Source organism: Leptosomus discolor, chromosome 1, assembly GCF_034619465.1.
Source record: "Leptosomus discolor isolate bLepDis1 chromosome 1, bLepDis1.hap2, whole genome shotgun sequence".
In the NCBI taxonomy this organism is placed as follows: domain Eukaryota; kingdom Metazoa; phylum Chordata; class Aves; order Leptosomiformes; family Leptosomidae; genus Leptosomus; species Leptosomus discolor.
In genome coordinates this window covers 168631086-168646247 of record NC_141391.1, presented here as the reverse complement: position 1 = coordinate 168646247, position 15162 = coordinate 168631086, and the positions used below count along the sequence as shown (strand labels likewise).

Below are 15162 nucleotides of genomic sequence, written 5' to 3'. Positions count from 1 at the left end.
ACCACAAGGTGGCTGTGCAAATGGAATAGAAGAATGGAGATTATAATGAAGATGGCAAGAAAACGCTATGAAGAGTCACAGCTTTCTGAGGATCAGTACCAGGACTCTTGGGTTTTTCTGTAATGGATGTATAATCTCGTGGCCTATGGAAATGAGGTGACAAAACCAAAGTCATAGGGCTGATTAGCAAAATGGGTGGTGCAATTTAGGAGAAGACTTCAGAAAGGAAAGGACTCTTTGGCTAAAGAAATGGAAAGTACACACTACAAAAAGGCATTATAAGCCTTTTCAAAAATGAACAAATCATATGAAAACAGTGGAAAAGACCAAGAGGATCTCAGGAAACATTAAAAGGGCATAAAAACAAACCAAGGGAAACCCCTTCTTGTGATGCAAAGGCCAGGGAAGTGCTACTTCTTTTTTCCTTTTAATCTTTTTAACACTGTGGAAGGGACTTTCCTGCAAAGATAAGTTTATGAGGTGCATTGGTGGTAGCAATCCCCTCAGTCTATGAGCTGGCCGTAAAAGCAGCCTAAGCGCAGGTGCTTGGAAGGTGGGGGTGAAGGCCTGTTGCAATGCAAGCATACAGTGCCAAAATGGGTTAAGAGACATGAGAAGAAAGGTCTCCCTGAACTGAACAGCAGGAGAACCGCATGCAGCAATTAAGACAGAAAAGCTTTATACGTAACACGACACCTCCTTCCTTCTTCAGGAGATACCAGGAATACAGGGGTAAAGGCAAAGAGAAAAAAATATAAAGAAAAGAAGAATATATCTATATAATAATTCTTCCTGACACAGCCAAGGATAAACCAATTGGTAAGTTTGGGCTTTATTAAGTCATATCCTTCTCAGCAGGACTTTTGCTTTTTGCTCCACCTTCCTCCAATGATGAGGCAGGTCTGGGTTAGAATAGCATGGGTGTGCCTGATCTGATCCATTTCTGGTGCCTGTAATCCAGCACAATCCTTCCTGGTTTCTCTGTTCAAAGATGTAGCACATACAAAGAATTCTTCAATGATTTTTAAAGTGTTTAACTAAATTTTCTAAATACTGAGTCATACCATTATTTATGGTCTTCCTTCAGTCTTCCCTTCAGTCCCTGAAGCCACAAAAAGTAACTGTATTCACTGTTAATCCAATTGCAGTAAAATGTCAAAGTTCTTCCCCTGCCTTCTCTCCCCCATTCCCTTTCCTCAGAATAAGGTCTTCTGAATTTCTACACTAACTATTGCACTTGATTAAAACCAAATACACCAAGTTATCCTCTCCCACCCCCCACCCCCCCAAACCAGCATAACAAATACTGCAACTGAAAAGAAAATCTGTCGTGACAATTATTTTCAAAGTAACGCTGAATATCATATAACTGGAGACACAGTCTTTCCATTTAACGGAGAGTGGATAAGAATTCTGGGCATGGTGGTTTGTGGTGTTTTGTTGTTGGTTTTGGGTTTGGATTTTTTTTTTGGTTTTTGGTTTTTGGTTTTTTTTAAATTCTTGTTTTACACCATGGCTGAAAGGCAAGCAGATTTCAGGAAAATTTTTTTGCAGTTCTTAAATCAAGTAAAATAAATTCCAGTAAAAAACCCAAAACCAACCCTGTCTCCTAGGAGTGGTACTATATGCTAATACATTATTTTCAGGAATGTTTATCAAGAGAGGCTGCACAGTGTTTGCATATTTACAGAAGTTTAACTCCCTCCTCCTCTAAGAAGCTGTTCCCTCATGCTTCTTCCGCATTCCTTAATCTGACACAAGAAAGAAATCCACTGTACCCAGAGTCCCCCCACCAATCTCCTTTGCCTTCAGTTAAAGCACCCCAACGTTCCAGTGCTAAAAAAGGCAAACCTAAGTGTGGCTTTTCTGTGTACTTCCTTCCCCTTGCAGGTTGCAGGGCTTGAAGCAAGTCAGTGCTTTGGTCTGCATGACAACTTACCCACCAGATACTTGCTTCTTTACTCTACAAAGTGGCCTGGAGATCTTGTAATTCGATTCAGTTCATCTTTGGGAGTCTTATGCCACATCTATGTGTTTCCCGAATGTGATAAGGAACAGTGCCAGGATAGAACAACTGCTAACTGTGGTCAACAGTCATCGCTGCTCTAATTCACAAACAATAAACTCTCTGTGCAAAAGGTTACTAGCAGAAGCACCAAGTTTTCCCGGTCCTGAAAACTAGAACCCCATATACACACAGCCATTCATTTAGAATCAAAAACTGTCAATACATATGACTGTATAATTTGGCTTTCTAGTTGGATTCAGAGAGAAAATTAACTTATTAGTCTAACAGGGCTGATACACATTATGGGCACTCCCTCCTGATCACACTCTTTGCACTGCAGTCTTGTAAAAAGCACACCTGACACTTGCCGTTGCTTGGATCGGTCCCAGAGCATCATACCATCTTTTGTGGGTGTGTAAAGTGGAAAACCCGTTGGATTAAGGCAGAAGACTAACATAAGCGAGCAGTTCATTGCAGACAGAGCCAACTAGACGCAATCGGATTGAACAGGCAAGTGACTGCCAACAAGTATGCGTTTATGTATTTACACTTCAAAGTCCAAGAGTCTCTGTAGCCTCCTCCATCCAGTCTGCACATTTAAACAAACAAAAAGTAATTTGTATGCACACAGCACTTAAAAAACAGGGAGGAGGAGAAGAAAAAAAAAAAAAGAAAAGAAAAAGAAATCAGCCAGACCAGCAGCTTCATCTTGGTATAATCATTCTTTCTATGGCACAAATGATATGATCCCAGTTTTTACAAAATATTGCCAGCAGTGTTACTGCGAAAAAAGTGCAGATGATATGAAACCGGCTCTTCATCATCGGAGCAATGAACTTTGCAATAGTAGAAACGCACACTAAGATGACAGTCATGAAGGCCAGGATAACATTTATACATTTCCCCAGAAGCACTTTGGCATTAACTGTTTCGGACTGCTGTGCTTGCTGTTCTTGCTGATGGAGCTCCAGCTTTGAAACCCGGGTCTGGCAGGATTCCAAGGCTTCCTGGAGACAGAAAACAAGAATTAGGGCAGCTGTACTTCCATACACCGCTTCTCCCGTTTCAGCGGCAGAGCCATCTGTCAGCTAGATTAGAAGTGTAACTTATTATAGTCTCCTAAAATTTGAAGGAACCACCAACTTTTTAAAAAATAAATGCACATATATATCTGCGTGTGTGTGTCACTGTCTGCTCAGTCATAATCAAAACTGACAACACTGTCCAAAATGTAGTTTTTACATTTTTCATGCTTGAGAAGTACCATAACTCTAATGTTCACGACCAATAACATTTCCTGCATATACTGATGAGGTAAGTACTGCGAAAGCTGTCACCATCACAACTTTCAGTGCATTAAAACATCACCAAAGTCAGTTTCTTTGTATACACTATAGAAAACATTATGGTAGTACAGACTTACTGTGATACTAATTAAACCTACTTTGCAACACGTAGCATTTGGTTTACACCACCTCTCTGGTCTACGTTACTTTTTCTCAAAGCCACCCACCGTACAGTGCTGGGCTTGAGTTCTCAGTAAGAGATTGCCTTCTCCCACTGTCGGTGTGAAAGCTCATTAATCTGTACCCTAAGTGGGCAGCATGCAGCGGGGACAGTGGTGAAATCTGTGGTGATACTTTTATGGGCTTCTCTCTCTCACACGATACATTCCGCTTCCCATTTTGCTCAAAAGAAAGCAGACCTTTCTCTTCTGCTTGAGGGTGGACTAGAAATGGTCTTTGAGTAAAATGGTTCCTAAGTCACTAACCCTGCACTCAAGACCTCTCAAAGCAAAACATGGAAAAATTTCTGACTGCTTTGCTTACTTGCCAAAACACCACTTTTTGCCAGAGCTGGGACTGGGGCACCACTATGTAACATGGTGGAAGGCTATAACTTAATGAGATCGATCAACTTGACATAACCTTTTACCACTGTGTAAAAGGGAAAAATTATGCTCTAGCACCCCTACTTCCTTCCCCACTCTCAAACCGCAAACATTTTCCTTGCACTGGCAGGGGTGTTCACCCTGTGTTCACATGGCACATCACACAGTAAGCTGATTCAATGCAATCCTCTCTCTAAAACAAACAAAACCACTGCACATAATTATTCGCTTTCTTTTGCTGGGTCAGTTCTTCGTTGTTTCGGCAAGTTGGACTGGCTTACTGTGACCAGTCAGACATCAAAGTCAGCACAAAGCACACGGCACCGCACCTTACAGGAGGCTGCTTCCTTTCACTCTTCTAGGAATTTGTAATAATATAGAAGACAGTTCTTAATGGGTAGCACAAAGTCCCTTAGGGTTCACGCATGCTCTCCACTGCACACTAAAGAACTGTCCTTGTCCTTCTTCCACTCTGACCACAAAATCATCTCCTGCTGCTTTAAAGAAAGTCCAGTTGCAAAGGTCTGATACCTGCAGTTCTGCATTGAGAGGCTGAGCAAGTGTTTTAAAAAGGATCTGCCCATCCCTTAGGGACAGAGTGCTCCAAAGTTAGGTTATTACTTAAAATATCCACAACTTAAACGCTTTTAGTCTATTTTAGCTTATTTGCCAAACCCCCAAAGAGACACGTTTAAACAAGCCCAACTGTATAGAGATAAAAGAAACAAGGCTGTGTCAACGTAGCGCTTCAATTAGTTTTAAAAGTCTCTTGACATCCCTCCAGGGTTCTGCTAATGAGTTAGCAAAGATTTCACAGCCCTTCTGCTAGAGAACTCGGGTCTCACTCAGTTTTTACATCCTCAAGACGCCTTCACAGAAAGGAGTCCTGTACAAGAGACCTCTCTTCTTACACCTACAAAGGAACCTATGATATGCTTAGATTCAGTACCATCCCTTTCCCACTCTGTTCCCAGGGGGTTCCTGACTCTCACACCGATCAGGAAACGGTGTGATCATCCTGCTGCCTGCACTCTCTACACTGAGAAATGTGAGCACAGGGGTGTACAGGACAGGGTTTGTGCAGTTTTTGGTTTGGTTTGGTTTGGTTTTGTTACCATCTGAGCCAATATGAAGACAGCCTTTGAGTGTTCCTCAGTTGTTAGGGAATTTAAACCCAAGGTAAGGCAACAATGTTTTCACCTTTTTTCACCACTTGCTCAGATTTTGGGTAGAAATATTATGCATAATATAAATACTTATATTGTAAATAAATACTCAAGTATGGAAGTACCTGCTGTCAGGACAAACTTGTAGGCATTATTACTGGCTTTTGTTTGAAGCCAGACATGACCTACAACTGATCACAGAGGTGAACGCAGAAGGAGACTCAATTCCTTCCTCCTCTGGTGCAAGAAATTAAAACATTCCATTCTTCGTCTACAAGTCTGCCTAGGCAATTCCAGCAGATAAAAATCTGAATCCACTGAAACAAACGGAGACTGTCACCAAATTAAACGTGCTGGGCATTCACCTTAAAACAGACAACATGTGGCCTTACATCTTTCCCCAAATTCCTTATATACAAAGTTGTAGGAAGATGCAAGTGTTTTACAGTACAAGATTTCTACAAAATGTTAGAAGTTTATGATAAGGAAAACAAAAAAGTACCTGAACATCTCGTGATCGCTCGTATGCCTGATACGCCACTTTCTCCTCTATGCTGGCTAGCTCCTGTTTCAAGTTTGCTGTCTCATGTTGATGAAGATCAGTGAGGTCGTTTAACTGGTCTTCCAATCTTTCGTATCTTATTAAAAAAAAAGGTCTAAATTTAGTGCCTTCTATTCAAGTAATGCTAAATCATGAAAACAATTACAGATTTTAAAAGGTAATTTCTCAGTGTACTATGGATTCATGTGACTGGAATTACAGAATGCAGAGAAATCAGTAAAAACTTTGGAAACTCTCCGTAAGCATTTATTCAGCAAACTGAAAGTCTTTTCTGAGTGTTTCTTGCTGGCAGAGGGTGTTAAAAGGCAAATATTTGTACATCATTGGCAAATTATGTGAACTATAAACAGCGCCTAAGGGTATCCAACTCACATTTTTCCATTTCTCACTCTTCATTTAGACAAGAAGATACAGTTTCATAAGTAAGCTTGAGCCAGTTAACAGCTCACCAGTAATGAAAGGAAAAATATATTGCCTGGATCCCCTCTCAAACACAACTGCAAGGTACTGTCGTTCATATACAGCCTGTTCTGGCGTGTCCCTGCACAGTAAACCAGTTCAACTAAACCATCAGGAAACTAGAAAATTTTTTTGGTGAGTTTGTAACATGATTTAACACACAAACAGGCAAACGCCACAGTCAGCACAAAGATGATGGAGGCAAAATTGTTTAGCTGTGGAAAAGGTGGCAGTACACTTGAGATCTTAATGTTAGTGAGCTGCCAGAAAAGACCGCTCTGCCTTCTCCTGAAACCAAGTCCTGAGTTCAGTAGGCCATTTGTTCTGTTCTTTTCTCCCCCATGTTACCACCTGATATGCAGCCTTCCCTTGTATTTCAAGAACTGTAAACAAGGGAAACATTAAATATTGCTTTTCATTCTGAGTCTTTGCCCGTTAGCACAGTAAAGACTTCAAGAATCAACACTTACTTTAACAAGTGATAGGACAAATGGGATATAGGTAGAGCAGGTGCAAGGCCTCTGTAGAACATATCTCACTTCCCACAGTGGATGATAAAGGAATTAATTGCCAAGTAACAAATGCCACCGGAAGTTGTGCTTCAGCACTTAAAATTACATTTCACAGCTCTGTCTAACAGCAGGGTACAAAGTAACACTGCATACACAAGATAGCAATGTGTCTGAGAAGTATTTGGACAAGGTACTGGGGAGCCAAGGGTACACTTAGCTGGAAGTCAGCTCTGCTACACTGTAGACTGGTTAGTGTCTTCAAGTCACAATAGATCAGACTCCTTCCACCAGTTATGAAACAATTGGCATCTCCTGGACGCAGTATTCACATAATACAATGCCAGATGAGAGAATTTTCTGACAAGCCTTCGACAAAAGGTGAAGAACTACTACATCATTCGATAGGAAATACTGATGTTCTACATGTATTTTCAGTTATTGGAAGGAGTGGAGCATTTTGATATCTGATATTGATTGGAATTATTTTTTCCTCTTGCTACTGAAATCTCACACACACAAACACACACCCACATTTACACTTTCCAAATAGCTTCTATACCCATCCAACAGTCATTTCAAGAGAACAGTTAAAAAAATACCTATATCTTTCCTCTTGCAACATCTGAGAAATAAAGCCATAGTCTCTTTTAAATTGTGTTTTTAAATTCTCAATATCATCAGCTAATTGGGACTGTGTCTCCTTGATTTCCCTTAGTTCCTCCAAAATCATGGAAAGCTTTCCTTGGCTGTCCAGGGTACTTGCCACAGCAGGACCAAAGGAATTATTCCCATTACTATCTGCTGAGCCAGAGGTCCCACTTGAGCATTCATCATCACTAACGTATTTCGGTTTTGCGACAATAGTGGCACTGCCCCCATACGTTCTAGAGCTTGTCTCTGGACGAAATTCATCCAAGGTATTTTTGAGATGAGCAATGTTGTCTGCACTACCAAATTTGTTTCGGATTAGGTTTGCAAACTCTCTAGACTTGCTGAAAACAAAGACAGGTGGTGTCAAAGATACACCTGGCACACCCGACTTGCTGCTCTCTGTTCCATGCCCAGAGGTACGAGGCTTTCCATGCTGCATATCTTTCAAATTATCTTTAGAAGCATCCTTTGTAGCTTTGGAAGATCCATTTTGTTCAATATCCTTGAGCTTTCTGTGATACTGTTCCAATTTCTTCTGCAGCTGGGCAATGGAGTGGGCAGATTTCTGGTTCTTCTTTTCAAAGACTTGTTTAATGCGCCCAGCCTGTTGCTTGTCTGCACTGTTTACCAGTTTCAAATACTCAGCCACATTTCCATCTCTAGCTGTTTGTTCAACTTTGATTTGTTCTGTAACCTTGAGGATCTTCTGCTTCAAGCTATCTGCACTGAGTTTGACTTTGTGAAACTCTAGGACCCCATCTGGTACATCAAAGTTCAGGTTGGTGTCAGAGCCTCCACGGCGAATGTTAAGCGGTAAACTCAGGGTATTCATGTCATGTCTTTCCACCTGAGAGAGGGGAAGGAAAAAAAAAAAAAAAAAGATAAACTCAATGTGAATTCTACTTTTTTAAATCCAACTTTCAGTTTCCTTTTCTGCATGTAACTACAACAAGTACACAATATAAAGTAGCTTAGAGTGGCAAAACAGAATTAACTTTTCTTTGAAATTAAGAAGCATTTTTCTTGACTTCCCTAGGTTGATAAACAGCCCAAGGAACTGCCCATCTCTATTAAAAAAGCAGCAAGATGAATTAGAGTGAAAATTATTCAAGTATATAGTTTTTCAGAATCATTTACAGTTATTCACAAAATCAGACCAACTAGTTGTTAGAAAAGGTTCCTAAATATATCATTTATTATTAAGAGTTTCAAACGGATCATGACTGATAATCACTCCATCTTCCTCTTCGAAATGGTCAAACACCATTAGAGATGTAAACGGATTTTTTCCTCCTACAGTAGTGTTATGCTGTTCAGTATATTTTACCAGGTTAAAGTCCTTTTTTGACACATGCTCCTCCCATTCTAATTCATCGCACAATTCAAAGTTTTTGCACAACTAGCTGAGAGTTCTTGGAAATTTACTGCATGCTTCAACAGGAAGCAGCTGCTAGTTTTCCGTGCAGAGAGCATAAAGAAAGAATCGGCCTGCATTTGACTTTTCATGCTTGATCGAGATGCTGAACAACTCAATCTGCTGTGGCTAAGTCTGTTTTAACAGCAAATTCACTGAGTGAGATTTACAGAAAAAGGAAAGAAAACTGCCTTCACTCAAACAGGGGATCTGTACACCTGAACCATGCTCTCAGGAAGTATAACAAGAACAATCAGGCAACGTGGTCAACATGAACACAACAGGGTATTTGTCTTTCTCAACAGAAAGGCAAGTTAGTCTGATACAAAACATGAAAAGTGTTTCCTCATAAGAAGTCGAAGGCATGGGGCAGGCATGAGACAAGAATGATCTAACCAAAACAGCTTCATCCCTACTATCACCTTGTGCTAGCCTCTGCGACAAAGAAGGTACATTTCATTAAAGCTGCTACAACATTGTATCTACAGAGACTGCTTAACAAATGCTCCAGCCATAACGGGTTTTCAGAGCTTTACCCTAGAGGGAACCAATACAATCACTCAGGCAAGACCACTGCAGAGACAAGACAGAAGCTGTATCAAAGTAACTTTTAAAGATGCTTATGTGAAATGCTGTAACTACTATTCTATGCTTCAAAGTGCCTGAAATACTACGTTAAAAGTTTGATTTCCAACTACAGTATTTATTATTGTCTATAATACTGAAGATCTTGCAACAAAACCTATGCACATGTACGTGTCCAGTGACGACCATTCAATCTTTTTCTTAAAAACCCATAAATATTATTAAGCATTGCTGTAAGGTTTGTTTTCCCACCCTTGTGCAGTTTTGGTGGCCCTCTTGGAAATTCTCCCCAGCATTCCTGTATTGCCCTTAAAATGCAGGCTTGGGAACCAGACATGGTGTCCTACTGTTAATGACATGCGTTGTGCACAGATTGATCACAGCTTTTCTCACCCTGTGTCTATCATGATGGGTTACAAACATAGAGGGGGTAATACAGCCATAAAATTGGATCTGCACCTGACCATTTCAGAAACAAGATCATCTCTACTCCTACTTTATATTCTTATCCTTATAAGCAGATTACTGAGGATTACAGTACTATTTTTTTTTTTCTTCTTTCTTCTTTTTATTTTGCTGCTGCACTGCTCACGGTGCAAACCAGGTAACGTAAAAGTTCACATTCAACAATCTCTAACAAAAATGGACACTTGAAAAACGCAAACTGAAGAGTTCTGGAGTTGAGTTGACAATTTCTTCTGGAGAGTATTGGTTAATGGTGACCTTTAAGACTTGGACTCTGTTCCAAGGATTAAACCAGTGCTCTGGCCTAATAACTCTGTGCTTTACCAGTTTGTTAAAAATAATTGAAATTTAATCATATCCTTAATTATTAAAAAAAGTGCAAGTACTTTTTATAAATATATAAAAATTGTATATGATTTAATATCAGTCATACGTGCTCCACAAAACTACTTTGTTGATGAGATCTCATTTTAGTATTTGCACATTTGCACAGATATGATGCACACGGATGGCATTCTATATTCAGGGTGATACCAAATTTAAAGAGTGACAAAAATCACAAGTGTCAAAACTAACTTCCATTTTTATTGATTTTTGGTTTTAATTGAACAAGTCTTAGAAATAGTTAACTAACAGGAAAAAAAAAAAGCTTTTACAGATCACTTTTTAAAGTGATAACACTCGTAATACTGTTGTGGTAGCTAAAGTATGCATTTAATATCAGCAAAAATAGTTCGAAATCAGATACTTGTATCTTTTCAAAGGCTCACTCGGCAAAGAAAAGCAATCAAGGCAAAGAGCTGAAAAGCTTAGATAGTAGATCTGCATCCCATATTGCAAATATTTCTTTAAATGCATTTACTGAGTCTGGACAAATTCAGTAAAAAGAAAAAGCCCAATGTAAAACAACAGTTTCCTGAAACAACCTAAGACATTTTTGAATAAGCTTTGGCACAAAATTATACTGTAATAAATCACTGATTTGTATACACACGCAAGACAGATCCCTCTCTGATGTCACTCAGGACAAGCTGTACATACTTCCAAGAATGGGTGGGTCTATCTCTAACCTTTACACAGCATTAAGTGTTTACTTCCTCAGTACAAAACAGTCTAAAAAAGTATTGTAACAATTGGATACAAGCCCAAACCAAATCCCTTCTCCCTCATGTCCTCTCCCTCACTGGAGTCTCTAGCAGGCAGCAAGGTCTATCATCACCACGAACCAGTGCCTTCCTGGAACTTCAAGGTCACAACAGCAATAGAGATAAGAAGAACAATAGCATCGAGGGAATATATCTGCTGAAAGCTGCATTGCTTTTGGAGCTGAGGAAATCAATTAGCATGTGGCAAATCTGCTTCTGTAATGAGTAAAACCAACCATAGGGTCAGTTCAAATCCAGTGAAGTTTAGAAGAGAATTGTGTCTAAATTCCCAAAATGCTGCTAGGAGTAGGTTTTTTTAGCTCACTGGATTGAGAGCTCACCAAGGGTACAGAAGAGTCACATCCAACACATTCCTCTGTCTGATTGTACTTGGCCAAAATTGCAGATGTTGTCTTGCCATCATGCTGCAAGGCTGGGCCAAGCAACAGAAGCTCTTGAAATCTCCTGTTGATGTAATACACCTTTTTTGTTGGTTATTTGGGGGGCGTGTGGTGTGGTGTGGGTGTGTGGAGGGGGTGTTTAGTTTTTGTTTGTTTGTTTGTGGGTTTTTTTTTTGCTTTGTCGTTTTTATGTGGGTTCAGGCTTTGAGGTTTTTTTGTTTTGTTTTGGCTTTTGGTTGGTTGGTTGTTTTTTTTTTTAATCAGAAGTAAGCAGACACTGGAGGACCCAGGTATCTCTAGACAAGTGGCCTGCCAGCTGCCTTCTACTTTGATTAGGTAAAACAGTTTGGCAAAGATCCATTTGTGATTGCTTTATAGGCTCAGCACTAATGCCACCCCAAGACACCAGAGGTCCAACTTCAAATCCTACCCCAAATCCTCCTTGCTGCAACAGTCTCATCTTGAGATGAGAAGAATTCCCCTCCATGGTAGTCACTAACACCCTTCCCTGAAGCACTGTAAGCGTAGCTTGCACTTCCAGCTGCATCGAATGCCCCGTTCTTTACACTGAACAGAAGACTGTCAAGTAGGAGCCCGCGATGCTACCCCATCCCCGCAGGGACTGAGGCGCCCTCCTGCAATGTGGGCTGAAATCCTCCCCCACACAGAGACTGAACGCACAGCCCCCTCAAACTACGTGAGTGCTCTTCCTGCTATGCTATGGGAAGAGATGATGAATGCCATTGTTCTTTCTGTGACTCTTGGGTCACCAGCACCTGACAAGGGCACCAAGCTGTTAATAATAAAGAGGTTGTTGAAAGATTGATTTGGTTTTTAAGATTTTCATTGTGGTTGCCCAGAGAAAAATATATATACACACAATAGTGGTCCCAACAGCCAAAACGGGACCAGCCATATTTCTGGAAGTGAGAAGCACTTTAAGAAAAAAGAATGGAATCATCATACACCTCTCCTACTATGCTAACAATTAATAGGGAGCTGGGGATTAGCAACAGATGAGAGGAAGCAGTCCTGAGACAAGGCACTAGCACAGAATCTGAGGAAATACCAGAGACATGCCCAGGACCTGGCTTCTAGGAAAAACACGGAAAACCCAATTTGCACACGGTTACTGGAACAGCCATAGCTGATGTTAGCTTGAAGAAGAAATCTGGGGCTTGGGAGAGACGACTGCATTTTATGGAGCAGTTTACATATGCACTTTGCTACAACCCAGTTGAGAACTAACTGTAAAGTCTGTGCTGCTCAAAGACTAGCTTTTAAGAACAGTGATTTAGGAGTGCAGCAATTCAGCGCCCCTGCCTGCATCAGAGCCAGACACCACAGATGACTAAATAGGTACCTCTCTGAGACAAAGCAGCTTCCTTCCACTCTGACTCCCCTTCTTCCAAGGAGCCATGCAAATGGAGGGCTGGATAAAAGGCAAGCTGCCACTCATAAAGAAGCATTCAGAGCACAGTAGTGCTTTGAAAGCCCAACCACAGAAGCAAGGATAGGGATTTTATTGGCATCACAATGATCCACGTTTTCTCACTTGCCATCTGCAAAAGCAACCCAAAGCTCAGATTTGCTGGGCAGGCTAACAATGAGCCCAGTGCATGAGAGCACCCATGTGCCCAAACACGAGAGGTAAGACTGATGGAAAGGGGTTCCATCTGGGCAGGAACTGCTGAACAAGTGAGAACATCATGATTAACAGCCTGTGTAGATTGGCCATTATATCCTCTGCTTGCAAAATGTAAAGCAGATGCAGAATGTTATTTCTTTTCCAAAGACTTTGGGTGGGATCCATTTGTGAAAGAAATCTCTAGCGAACAGAGCAGAGAGAGCTTGCAGCCCACCCTCAAGCACACACCTCATGGCTACTGAGATGAATCACTTCCCCTGTTCCACTGACCGTGTCAAAAGCTCTCCACCAACAAGCGAGAGTTTAGCCACCTATGTTTAGGTGTCAAACTGAACTCAACTTGTGTTTCATTGATTTCTCTTATACTCTTTTTAAGAAGTGTCTGTAAGAAGCCCAGAGAGAAAGCATTTGCAAGACAGTCATTGACTACATATATGCATCAGGCTCCAGAAAGCATAGGTCTTTGGGTTGCCTCACTAACAGAAGCAAACCATGTGGACATAAAGTGATTTACTTATTCAAATAGGCTCACTTTAAAGGCAGTTGGGTGGGTGTTCTTTTTCTTCCCCCAAACACCCTCATTGCCATCACGAGTCACAGCTCTGCAAGCTAAACAAAAGCTTATAATGACATTTTAAGTCTATCTTGCAAGACTTTTAGAGGGGTTTCTGAGCAGTGCGTAGAAAAAGACTCCCATAAGAAACATACAAGATAGGATTAAGGTAAGTTTCAAGCTTTTAAGGTTTAGCAATAACAACATAAATAATCAGGAGTAATTAGCTTTTTGTCAAGAAGAATACATATACCAGAAGCACAGGGGTTCCAAAGGGTAAAAGAGCATGCAGAGAAGGTTTCAGTACTTTTTCAGTATATTCCAAAATAGAAATGTGTTTGGGGCGAGACTTTTACCACCTCTTTCAAATTCACTGCTCCTTCTAAAATCCACAGAAGAGCCCTTCACGGAAGGCTTAAAACAGTGCTTAATCATCATAAAAGATTTTAAGTTATATAAAATCAGCCCCCAAAATTGCTGTACATTATGTTACAGTAAGACACCCTTCTGCTCATGTTTTTTTAAAGAGCTACTTCACAGTAATATCTAGAAGTACCTACACACAGAATGTCACACTGGTAATCATGCAGAGAGTTGAGAATATAGGAATGGAGGGAGACAGCAAACTCTGCTTCTACTTTTTACCAGGGAAATCAGAGATCCAAGGTAAGTGATTGGTCTGAGATGACCTGGCAAACGCCACTGGAGTCAAATAACACAGAAGGTGATTCTTCTACTACCAACAGTTCCTCTATCACCTATCGAAAAGACAAGCACGAAAGCTGTGCAGCGTCTCCCTAATACATTAGGGGTTTATTCCAGGCGGTAGTCAAAGATAATCCCACACACCCTTTGGCAGGTATCTGCACCACAGAGTTGGGACTGTAAGTACAGGCACCTCAAGAAAAATGGAACTGTGCTTGTAACTTTAGCTTAAGCTAAAAAAAAAAAGTAAAGTAGTTTAAAATGTTTTAAAACAAACTCTGTAGAAAGCAATTGCAAAGAAAGCACATACATGTAAGTTCTGGTGTTACTAGAAAGCCAGCTCTTACTCTCTTGATCTGATTTGGTCAAAGCCAAATAGCCACGTATAACCTGCAACCCAAAGAGCCAAGGTCATAGCAACATTGTTTTGCCTTGAATCCTATCAACATGCTAGTTCAAACTAGGAGTATCCTAGAAATAACCTTTCACCTAAGTTCTAATTAAAGGACTGAACTCAGGCCAAATTAACTAGGTCACTGCTCATGTGTAAATAAGTTTTTAGATATGGTACTATTTCAGATTAAACCAACAATGGGAGAACAATGGGGGGAAGAGGCAGTTTTCTGCTTCATTGCTATGACCAGATCCTTCAAAACTCAACAACATCCACTGAAAACTCTCCCCTGTCATGACTCAGTCCTGTTCCAGGTTATTCCACAGCAGAAAACTGACACAAGCAAACCAGTTCCAATAAAAACTTCTGTGCCTAGACACCGCAAACTCCAACAGGCCTTTATAAAAGTAAGCAAGCTACTTTCCATTTACTGCCCAGAAGTCATGTAAAGATAAATAAATTAATAAGTCAGTGCCCTGGCTAGGGAAAACAATATAGCGATGAACTAATACTCAGATTTACTATGGTTAAGCTTCTTAAGCATGCAAATGGTAGGCTCCACACCCCACAGCTAACGATTTTGCTTCATATCAGTCCCACTCT

At 40.6% G+C, this 15162-nt stretch overlaps 1 protein-coding gene across 1 annotated transcript in view; it reads right to left on the bottom strand.

Annotated features, from left to right (window-relative positions):
- Positions 1-2712: 2712 nt before the first annotated feature.
- The window catches only part of TMCC3 (transmembrane and coiled-coil domain family 3), a 46579-nt gene continuing 34129 nt past the window's right edge, over positions 2713-15162 (bottom strand). Inside the window, exons 2-4 of the mRNA XM_086470947.1 lie at positions 7198-8096; positions 5568-5703; positions 2713-3015 (exon numbers count right to left, since the gene is read on the bottom strand). Of these exons, the coding sequence (XP_086327073.1) occupies positions 2713-3015; positions 5568-5703; positions 7198-8096 (1338 nt within the window). The remainder of the gene's footprint in view (positions 3016-5567; positions 5704-7197; positions 8097-15162) is intronic.